At 37.5% G+C, this 11,901-nt stretch overlaps 1 protein-coding gene across 1 annotated transcript; it reads right to left on the bottom strand.

Annotated features, from left to right (window-relative positions):
- Window positions 1–8,081: 8,081 nt before the first annotated feature.
- On the bottom strand, window positions 8,082–11,580 carry LOC134802790 (protein KTI12 homolog). Its single transcript, XM_063775502.1, has 4 exons — window positions 11,276–11,580; window positions 10,928–11,096; window positions 9,033–9,171; window positions 8,082–8,376 (listed from the first exon to the last, which is right to left on the bottom strand). The coding sequence occupies exons 1-4, from the start codon at window positions 11,541–11,543 to the stop codon at window positions 8,098–8,100; spliced, it is 855 nt and encodes a 284-aa protein (XP_063631572.1). The 5' UTR covers window positions 11,544–11,580; the 3' UTR covers window positions 8,082–8,097.
- Between the last annotated feature and the right edge of the window lie 321 nt (window positions 11,581–11,901).

Here is an 11,901-nt window from a genome sequence, read left to right as displayed (position 1 = left end):
AAATAAAAGTAAACAAAATCTACCCCCATATGGCTCCTTAAGCCAGTTGAGGGTAGATGAAAACATTATATGATCAAATAATGTAGGAGTCAGGTCGTTCAGTGACAGATCCAGCCGGTTTTGTAATTGGTTGGCTAACCAATGAATGTTATAACTACCCGCAAATGTACAACATTGTTTGTTTACTTTTATTGAAATACCTAAAGATACAGACTATAAGCGAGACAGCTATATGTATTATATTTCTATCGCTATTAAGCGTTATTTCTGTGTTTAAATGTTATAATACAGCGGGCCTATGATGGTCGTCCTTTTAACATCTGTTGTCTTGGCCGTAAATTTTTAGAGTGACACATGACACGACAGACGGTAACAGCGCAACCATCATATCCCTATAAAAGTTAATGGTTTTGACAGTGTCCAAATGATACCTGTTTTTTTTTTCCAAATTGTTACATTAGTTTAATTAGTGAAAATGCCTATTTTTTAGTCTAATAGTTCAAGTACAGTTCAAGAGATATTATAAACTCCTTCGGGTGTTATGGTGGCAAACAAGTATACGGGCTGCTGTCAATGATATCACTTAGTTGTTCGGAGCGATTATGTTTCGTTAACTTGTCTGACAATTGTGTCGTTTTCATGCAAAAGGTACCACATTGTCGCTTGCCATAAGGACGCTCTGACAGGTTATCCGTATAAAGATACAAGCAAATTTCGTCCTCATGGCACAGAATAAATTATAGTAGGGTGATTCGCCAGTAACTGGCCACCTGTTAGTAACTGGCCACCCTAAACTAAAAAGGAATTTTATTCACCTATAAACAGAATTCATTTTAAGGGTCCCACTGTTTAACAGTCCGCCGGACGGTATCGGCCTGCCAGTTGTTCGGAACTGTCCAAATTTTGTTCTAACTGACAGGCCGATACCGTCCGGCGGACTGTTAATCAGTGGGCCCCTTTAGTATAAGGTGGCCAATTACTAAGTGGCCAGTTACTGGCTAATTACCCTACCCTCTACCCCAATAGGGGATATTACTGCAATGTTCTGCCGCCAGAGTGCAGCACCACCGACTCAGTAAATTCATAGACTAACTTATACATACTGTGCCTTAAACTGTTTTTTGACAAGTTTTCACAGACAATTAAATATGACATTGATGCATCAAGGCGGTTTGTTAACAAGGGCCTACCGGGAAACGCGAAAATCGAAATTTAGTTATCTGCCTCTTTATCGCTCGAATATGCAAGAGTGATAGAGAGATTAGATAACGAAATTTCGATTTTCTTGTTTCGCGGTAGGCCATGTGACGTGTGATGTGTCATTGTGGTTTGTTTACTGTATATGCCACAAAGGTGCCACCTACGCAGAGCTTTGCCTAATATTCCCTATTACTTTGCCCTGTTTCCATAAAAGGAAGTTTTAACCCCCCGAATGAGTTTATAACTTATAACACCTCGTATTATGTATTATATTGGTTATTTAGTCATTTATTTTAATGCATGTTTTTATTTATGTTTTTGTTTGACATTGGGGCGAAAATTGGTACAACCAAAGAGAATTTGAAATAGAGAGTTACTGTCATGGTAAATTATGTAGCTACAGTACATTTACTGCCATCTTTCGACAGACGATTAAAACTGTTAGAACGCCATATGACTTTGATCATTGTTCTTTCACTGATATGTGTTAACTTGTTAATTCTTTTTTTTGTTAAAAGGCAGTTGGTACCAGTTTTCGCTTCGCAAAAATCGTATTAATATCAAGACTTGTAGGTAGGTTATAAATAAATATCCAAAGTCAGGGCACAAACCTAGGCTACTTCAATGACAATAAAACATTTGTCATGACAATTTAACCGTCAATATGACATATGTCACCTAAATAACTCAGTCCAGATGAATTTACATTAAAACTGTATGTAACTGTACGATCTAAGACGAATTTTTGCTTGGAATATTACAGCTGTTGTAGATGGCGCTGCATATAAAAGGTATATTTCGTGCCTCAAAATATCTTAGACGTGATATCCAGTTTGAATGAAAGGACTTTGCGTCGTTCTGCGATCGAAATGTCATCGTGACTCCTGACATATGTCATCTCGATTTGACATTTGTCTCCTGATGGTGACATATGTCATCTGAATTGACGTGTCTTCTGACGGTGACATATGTCATCTGAATTGCCATTAACCGTTCCGGTGCTGATGGCACGACAGGCGTGTCATCAATATTTTTAACGTGTGGCGTATGACACGACAGGCGTGCCATCATGTTCTATGGCGTAAGGCACGCCTGTCGTGTCATGTGAATTAATTGTTTCCCGCCACAGCCAAAATTTTTCTAAAATGGAAGACGCAACGAACCGGTTAATTGTCTCCTGACGGTGACATTTTGTCGTAAAATATTGTCTATGCTGTAACGATGTATTTTAGCGACTGTACATATTAAAGATTGTCTATTTCTATAAAAGTGATATATTTTAGTCATAAATTGTCAGTTGACTAACAAAACTTACTAGTAAAAATAATATGTGACATTCCTCGGGTAAAGGTGCCTTATAGCGGTCGCCGCTTATGTCACGTGGCGCATAGTATTGGAGCGTCGTTAATAATAGCGTAAGCGCCACCCCATAAGGTACCTTTACCCGTGGAACGTCACATATACACGTGTAAAATATTGTAGCATATTTGACAGCTGAAGTAAGTGGCGCTGTACGTTATACGACAGTTAATGTGTCAAGTGCGAACTTGACAATTTATCACAAGTTTTGTGATAAAACGTATGGCGCCGTACAGCGCCATCTAGTTTATTAGTGTTAGAGTGTGGCAACTTTATACACATTTGCAGCGCCATCTGGTTTAGTGTTAAAACTTAATACACTATTGCTACTAAGTTTTGTTACTGACGTCCGCATGAAAGTTATCATTATTATCTTGTAACTATTTTTTAAGAATGTTGTATCCATTTAACTTTATTTTTGAGTAGTAGTATTTTTGTTCTTATTGCCTTGAACTGTTTACGTTTTCATCGGGGGTTATATTTCTGAAGATTTAAATATTTGTCGATGTTTATCCAGAGTTAGACCAATATAAGTCTGCAACGATTTTGATAGCACACGCAGTGTAAGTGTTATTTATACATCGGAATTTCATAGAAGTTTGACGTTTAAAATAACACTTGCACTGCGTGTGCTATCAAAATCGTTGCAGACTTATCTTGGTCTAACACTAAATTCTGTAACCCCTGAAATCACACGCGATTTCTTATACATATGCTGGCTAAAAAATAACTGCATTCCCGTTGCCAGGGAGGTTTTGGGATTATACTGAGCAACTTTTACTATGGGACCAACCCCGAAATCGCGATAAAAATTTGGCTGCTTCATACATTTTAGCTGGTCCATTTTCTATGGGAGGGTAATTTTTTTTCCGCGATTTCGGGGTTGGTCCCATAGTAAAAGTTGCTCAGTATAATCCCAAAACCTCCCTGGCAACGGGAATGCAGTTATTTTTTAGCCACCCTATATAAGTCCCACTGCTGGGCACAGCTATCACAAAATAAATAAATAAATAATAAATAAATAAATAAATATTATAGGGACATTCTTACACAAATAAAAAAGCCTCAAGAAGGCTTGTGTTGTGGGTACTCAGACAACGATAAATATAATATATAAATACTTAAATACATAGAAAACAACCATGACTCAGGAACAAATATCTGTATCATCATACAAATAAATGCCCTTACCAGGATTCGAACCCGGGACCATCGGCTTCATAGGCAGGGTCACTACCCACTAGGCCAGACCGGTCGTCGAAAAGAAAGGGATTTATGGCCCAATTCGAATATTACTTATAAGATGTCATAGCGATACGATATCTGTCGGTGTCAAAAGTGACGTTTTTGATTGAAGAAATGTCACTTTTGACACTGACAAAACATCCTCCAGACTTAGCATAGTCGCGCTACCCCCTCTGCCACGCATACGGTAATTTTACTCCATGTTCGAGTCAAAAGTGTCTTTGTGTGACGTCCGTGTCTTTGAACGGACCAATCACGGCACGGGATTTCGCTCACGTCGTCCCGCGCACCCCCGCATTTTTGGCATCATCGGTTGCATGGAATAATTGCTCTAAACTCGGTCTAGAGGATTCCCAGTCTATGCTTTTGACACTGACAGACGTCGTATAGCTGTGACATCTTATATGCATTGGGCGGTGAGGGTCCCAAAGCGGGTTGGAGATTTCACATACATCTTTTTTCATATATTTTTTTTTATTCCTGACAATATTACTATTTTAAGTTACGTGACTATAGGTTGTTCTTTAATTTTTCAAAAACTTGTGTTATTAACGAATGCGTAGAAAAATGGTATTACGTGTATAGTAGTAACATAATATTGTATCCGAAAAGACAGCTCAAGCAGGTGGCGCTGTCTGGTTGGCAAGCTATGCGATAAACAGCTCGACGTGTATCAATCTATACTCTGTATCTTTAGGTATTTAAATAAAAGTAAACAAAATCTACCCTCAAATGGCTCCTTAAGCCAGTTGAGGGTAGATGAAAACATTACACGATCAAATAATGTAGGTTAAAGTCAGGTCGTTCAGTGACAGATCCAGGCGGTTTTGTATTTGGTTGGTTGACCAATAAATGTTCGAACTACCCGAAAATGTACAAAATATTTGTTTACTTTTATTTAAATACCTAAAGATACAGAGTAAAGTTACCACAAAACTTATACGGTACAGCGCCAACTATTTCAGCTGTCGCATTCGTGAATATTTTATACTACGCGTTTTGATAGTATATTGACTATGACGAGTAGTAATAGAAATGACGTAAATTAATTCGTCACTGTGATTAAGTCACAAATGGTAGAAATTAAATATTTTAGTTAATTACGCAACTATATTTTTGATGTATTGCGTCACATTTCACTATGGTTAGCTATTGAAAAGTATTATTTCAAAACAATGTATAAATCCATCATAGATAGATTTAGACCACGATAAGTTGGCAGCGATTTGAGCACAGACTGCGCAAGTGTTATTTAAACGTCAAATTTCTTAGAAGTTTCATGTTTAAAATAACACTTGCACAGTCTAGGGCTAGGCTATCAAAGCGCTGCCGACTTGTAGTTCGGTTTTTTTAGCATTAGAAATAAGGTAAACAATCTTGATGTGTCTTTTAATTGAAAAATACATTTTAAAAATAAGTTACGGCAAATATAGTTGGTCAAGCAGACCTTGTCAGAAAAAGGCGGCAAATTTGAAAAATGTAGGCGCGAAGGGATATCGTCTCATAGAAAATTTGAATTTCGCGCCTTTTTCTACTGAAAAGATTTGCTTGATCTCATCATGATCATCTATATGTAACAATTATGAATCTAATACGATCATTTATATTCTTCTGCTTTCATAAGTAATAGTTACTGATTTTTAAAAAGCGTTTTTCATTTAAAAGACATGTCAAGATCGCTTACCTTCTTTCAAGTTCTTTCTAATGCTAAAAAAAACGAACTATAGTTGGTCTAACTCCATTTCAGTATTTGCAGTTTTTTAAATTATGTATTCTAAATTTAAAATGCCTGTTTTTTTATTATTTAATGAGTTATTAATATATTTTAGGCCCATGGTAGATTTTTTTTAGTTATAGTCGGTCAAGCCATTTCCATCAATAGAAAAAATTAAAAAATGTAGTCGCCAAGGGTTATCGTCCCATAGTTGCATAGAAAATTGGAAATTCGCGCCTTTTTCTACTGACAAAGTTGTTTGACAGACTATATAGATAGGAGGGAATTAGCCATTGCAAATATTTCGTATTCCGAACTTGGGCATTTTCTAGATAAAATATGATATCACACATTTTGACAGCTAACCATTTCGATAGTACCTATATAGTTTATTTTAAAACATGCGTGCATTATCATGTCGAATTTACAAAAATATGCGACTAATAATGTAAACGACAGACGTCCTTTTTCTGTGAATTGTGAAGTTTTCAACCAGAAGGTACCACCTTGTCGGTTGTCGATAAGGTTGATTCCAAATTGAAGATGGAAATAACGCCTTATTAACTACCGACAATATGGCCTTTCGATTGAGAATGGCACAATTTATTATTTAAATAAACAACAGAGTTAAATTAAACTAAAGGTACGCCGCCGAAAACTAAAAATATATTTATGCGTTCGGCGATTGCCTTTATTCAAAATCTTTATCTTTATAACACTTTAAACTCTCGCGTTTTGTACACATATTTAATTACACAAACGGGTCTACCGCGATATAATTTCATTGTTTTATCTTTATCTTTATTTAGAAAATTGTGCTGTGAAAATAATTATTTCACTGGATGTCGCGGTACAGATGTGGTGCATAATTATTTTCCATCGTATTTTCACGGAAATTTACGAACGTGTCTTGCTATTTCAGTCAGTCTCGGTACAATAAGTACTGAAGTTAACCTTTTGGACGCCAATGACCGATATATTCGTCACAGACCACAGAGCAACACATACCTGCGTACATATTATGCATAAAGTTCAATTTCAGTTTTGACACTTCGGTGACGTGGCGTCCGAGTGACAGCTTTTGTGTTTGACACGGCGTCGAAAGGGTTAACTGAAGTAGCATGACAAATACGAACGTTTCCGAGAAAATACGATGGAAAACAATTATGCACTACATCTGTAACCATATAAATTACAAATATTATATCAACTCTTTTTTTTAAATACAAAAGATCCATTGGTTGTATAAGATGGGTAAAGTCTTAAGATATTTTGTGCTCTGTAGCTGATGTAGTTGGCGTTGTACAGTGCCGTAATTCTGATTGTCGAATGTTGACGTTTGGCAATCCGTTGACTACAAAACATATAGAGCATGATTTTTTTTGACTTCTCTTTTATAATGAATAACTCTTTGGTAAATAGTTTAAATTGTTAGTGATCCAAAAGGCCTGTATCTAAAGTATTATAATATACTTAGTTGTTAATTCATTGTTTTGGATGCATTGAGAGGCAAACTTAACTAAATTTTTTTTTTTTTATGTTACTAGTACTTATATAAAAATTGGCTTCCATTTCTAATTGTCTATAGCAAAATGTGCAATATTAAAATAAACTTCATATAAAGAAGGAAGCTTTCTAACCATTTAGGTGCATTGGGACAAAGGACAACTTCGGGTACACTGCTGAACTTATCCCAACGCACCTTATACTTCACAATCGGCGATACAAAATATTGTACCAATAATTAAGTTTGCCCCTCTTGTTAGATAATATCTCAAACTAAAGACTTGCTAGTTGTTATAAGTACACTGTAAAGAGATTAAATATATCAGTTTATTGGATAATCTTCTGTTTTTTATTTTATACTTTAACCTTTTGGACGCCAATGACCGATATATCCGCACCGCAGGTTCAACGCCAAAGACCGATTAGTCGGTCACAGACCACAGAGCAACGTAGACCTACGTGTATAATATGCATAAAGTTCAATTTCAGTTTTGACACTTCGGTGACGTGGCGTCTGAGTGACAGCTTTTGTGTTTGACACTGCGTCGAAAAGGTTAAGCAGAGGTAGTCTGTCGATTTGTAACAAGCCCCGACGGCCAATCCTTTGTCTATTGTTATAGTAAAACCGCACGTGCTACTTGCCTGCACTTAATTATTCTAATGTGCACCTGAGCGCGGGATAGTCCGACGCTCCAAAAACCAGTGTAGGTGCGCTCTCCGATAACGCGCCTTTGTTACGCATCTCGTTGACACATTTTAGACTGGTTCTGTAGCGTTCGACTCACCGGCACTCAGTAACCGTAGTACTGAGTGCCGGCGAGTCGAAGGGACCACACACAGCCTAATGTCGATGCAATCTTCCCCGTGTCTTCTCTCGCGTGGTTCATCTTGGCATAGGTCAGGAACTGCCTCCTCAGCATGAGGAGTTTCTGAGGACTCACGAGGGGCAAGGAGTCCAGGGTACAGCCAGGGTAGGAGGGGAAGCGGGCGGTGTCCTGGTTGATATCTTTGATGAAGAATTGTTATGATATGAAAGAAGGGAAGAGGGACCCTAAGAGAAGTAAAAAAAAAAATCAATCCGTCAAAGTTTTATTCAAATACTGTATATAGTATCTCGCAATCTTCCCCATATCTTCTCCTGCGTGGTTCATCTTGGCATAGGTCAGGAACTGCCTCCTCAGCCTGAGGAGTTTCTGAGGAGTCACGAGGGGCAAGGAGTCCAGGGTACAGCCGGGGTAGGAGGGGAAACGGGCAGAGTCCTGGTTCAGTTGTTTGGCTTCGAGGATCTGTTTTGATATGTCTTGGGTTATTTTGTCGAGTTCGTAAAGGAAGTTTGTTGAGGATAGTGGTGGCTGGAACATAAAAAACCTTTTGTAAAAATTAAACTTATATTAAGTATAAATAAAAACCGGACAAGTGCGAGTCGGACTCGCCCACCGAGGGTTCCGTACTTTTTAGTATTTGTTATAGCGCCAACAGAAATACATACACAAATTTCAACTGCCTAGCTATCACGGTTCGTGGGATACAGCCTGGTGACAGTCAGACAGACGGACAGCGGAGTGTTGTTAGTAATAGGTCCCGTTTCTACCCTTTGGGTACGGAACCCTAAAAATGGAAGCTTTTATACGTTATCCCGGCATTTTACCACGGCTCATGGGAGCCTGGGGTCCGCTTGACCACTAATCTCGAGAATTGGCGTAGGCACTAGTTTTTATAAAAGCGACTGCCATATGACCTTCCAACCCAGAGGGGAAACTAGAGGCCTTATTGGGATTAGAGGTCCGGTTTCCTCACGATGTTTTCCTTCACCGAAAAGCGACTGGTAAATATCAAATGATATTTCGTACAAAGTTCCGAAAAACTCATTGGTACAAGCCGGGGTTTGAACCCGCGACCTCCGGATTGAAAGTCGCACGTCTTACCGCCACCAGCGTTCTTGGAGGGCAGCGCTAATGGGTTGCCATAATTATGGATTGGTTAGCGGTTGTTAGAGTTAAAAACCTACATTCTGAGTGCTCTGGTTGGGTGGAGGAGGTTTCTTTTCGAACAGGGCTGCATATACCGCCTCTAAGTCCAGTTGGTCCTGCGGCTGAACGGTGAAGAGGGGGCTGTCCCATCTGTTGTTGGAGTTTGGCTCTTCGAACCTGCAATTATTTAAATAGAATAGAATAGAATAACATTTATTTCAGTATAAGTACACAGCACAGTTATACAAAACATACACAGAAAGAAAGGAAAACAACACTTATAACTAACTTGTACACTGTGAGTACACTGAAAAAGGTGAACACTCAGCATAATGCCGGGTCCTACCGGAGTAGTACCTGACGCTGGTCTTCCGTGAACACCTGTAGGGAGCGTAGTTGGGCGCAGCTACAGTAGAGTTATTAAGATAATTAAAACTATAGGTAACTAATAATTACGACAATAAATAAATAAACTGCTAAATTAGATCTTGAAATGCTAAACTGTTACTTAGGTTGGTATTCCCCCTTTCCAATGTGTATTTGCGTCTCACATTTTGCTTAATGAGAGAGTGTGACGCAATGCATATTGGACAAGTCGAATATCACTCTTAACTGCCTACTTAAGAGTAACACGAACCCGTTGCCAAAAAGCCAAATACAATTAAAGTTACACTCATTTGAAATTGTGTTATTAATTATTTATATTCTAGTTTAGTTAGTTATTAAGCTAATTAAGAATGTAAATTGCAGTGCCCTTGCAGAGCTCATAGCTGATCTTGTTTTGATGTACCACCTTATGTAATGTATTACCTATAAATTACTGAATACTGAATTTCAAAATAACATTCTTAAATTACATGAAGGTGGCGATCACAATAGATCAGGAATGTTCGCAGTGATACATCGGCTATGGAGCCTTATATTATATAGCCCCTAACAAGAAGAAGAAGAAGAAATTACATGAAACTGGTACAGTCAAGTGTAAAAATATGGGTGCACTCATCATACTCAAAAATATTATTATTATTATATAATTATAGGCAAGCAGCTATTTAGCTGATGAGCCTATGTCACACAGTGTCCAGTACTATATAGTTCAAAGTTTGTAAAGTCATATCACATCACTAAGCAAATCTGTACTAAATATGTCCCCATAGCTCTTAATTCGCTGACATAAGAGCTATGGGACATATTTTTGAGTATGATTAATAAATAACTAATAAATAAATATTATAAGGACATTCTTACACAAATTGACTAAGTCCCACGGTAAGCTCAAGAAAGCTTGTGTTGTGGGTACTCAGACAACGATATATATAATATACAAATACTTAAATACATAGAAAACATCCATGACTCAGTAACAAATATCTGTTCTCGTCACACAAATAAATGCCCTTACCGGGATTTGAACCCAGGACCATTGGCTTCACAGGCAGGGTCACCACCCACTAGGCCAGACCGGTCATCGAATGATGAGTGGACCCATATTTTAACACTTGACTCTACTAGTTTTCGTTGCTAAAAATGGTTATACAAGGATAGTAGAGTAGAATTTTTATTTTACAACTAATTAGCATGGCTGTGGTTAATGTAGTTAATATACATCAAATTATGTACTAGTGAAATTATGTAAATTCGCACGGGTTACACAAAACTTAAACAAATTATACACCTAAACCATCCTCAAGAATCACTCTATTGATAGGTGAAAAGTTGAAAACCGCATGAAAATCCGTTCAGTAGCTTTCGAGTTTATCTCAAACATACATACACACAAACAGACAGACACAGCGGGAGAGTTTTTTTTTTATAAGATGTAGTGATATTTTCTACAATGTTAATGCAGAGAGGAAAATATTTTAATGGAGTAGCAGTCACGTGACTTCTTAAATGTTACTATGACTCACAACGGTTAAAATTTGAGTATCACCTGAATTTAGTAAGAGCATCAAACACCTCCTGGCTGTATGCGTCAGCTGCCTGCACATTTATCCGTTCCATGTTAGCCTCCCAAGCCTCCTGGTGGTTCCGTATCGTGAATATGGTGCACTGAGTGGACTTTGATGCTTTTGATGCGCAGTATAGCTCATAACGGTAGCCTGTAATTAAAAAGTTTATATGTGATTTTTTGCAGTATTTCTTTACTTCTTGCTTGTATATTAAGTAATAACAATAAATAATGTCTTATTGTAGACGTTAAACAATACCATATTGCTTATTCAAGGAAACGTAAAAAAAAAAAATCGATCATAATATTTAAAAATAAAGCATTACAAACCTTTGATATAGTTACTGCCGTCCAATATAACAACATTATCCTTTCCAACAAGCCGTAGAACCTCGGATTTAAGGTACCCCCTCACTCTCTTTTCCTTCTGTGAGTCCAAATATGTAGCATTCGGTTCATAACCTAACTTGAGTATTGTATCTGCTTCTGAGACTATTTCAACCTGTTTCCGGTGTGTTTTTTCGAAGAACTCTTTTAATTCTTTCGCTCTTGTAGTTTTTCCACTCACTGGGCAGCCGCATATTATAATTAAAGGCATTTTTTTGGTTATTTTTACAATGCTCAGCTTAGCTGAGTTAGTTGCATTGACAGCTGTCACTTTTTTTTTACAAATTTACAATTATGGCCTGGATGCGAGTCTTTTAAGCCAACAGCTGTCACTTTGTCGAAGGACTGTCTCATTTCAATCATAGACAGAGAGAATCATACTATCTTTGTCTTTCACTAGTACTTACTAGCACCCAAAAGAAAAGGATGAGTATAGTTTTCTTGGTTCTTACTGACTGACAAATTGGTTTGACCAACTATATTTATAAAATTATTTCGAGAGTCTGTGCAGAAAGAGAAGAGTAGTAGAATGTTTTAGATCCCATACATTTCACGACTCTTCTTTTCTT

Source organism: Cydia splendana, chromosome 25, assembly GCF_910591565.1.
Source record: "Cydia splendana chromosome 25, ilCydSple1.2, whole genome shotgun sequence".
Taxonomy (NCBI): Eukaryota; Metazoa; Arthropoda; class Insecta; order Lepidoptera; family Tortricidae; genus Cydia; species Cydia splendana.
Note: the sequence above shows the minus strand (reverse complement) of the source record. Positions and strands in the feature narration are given on the sequence as shown.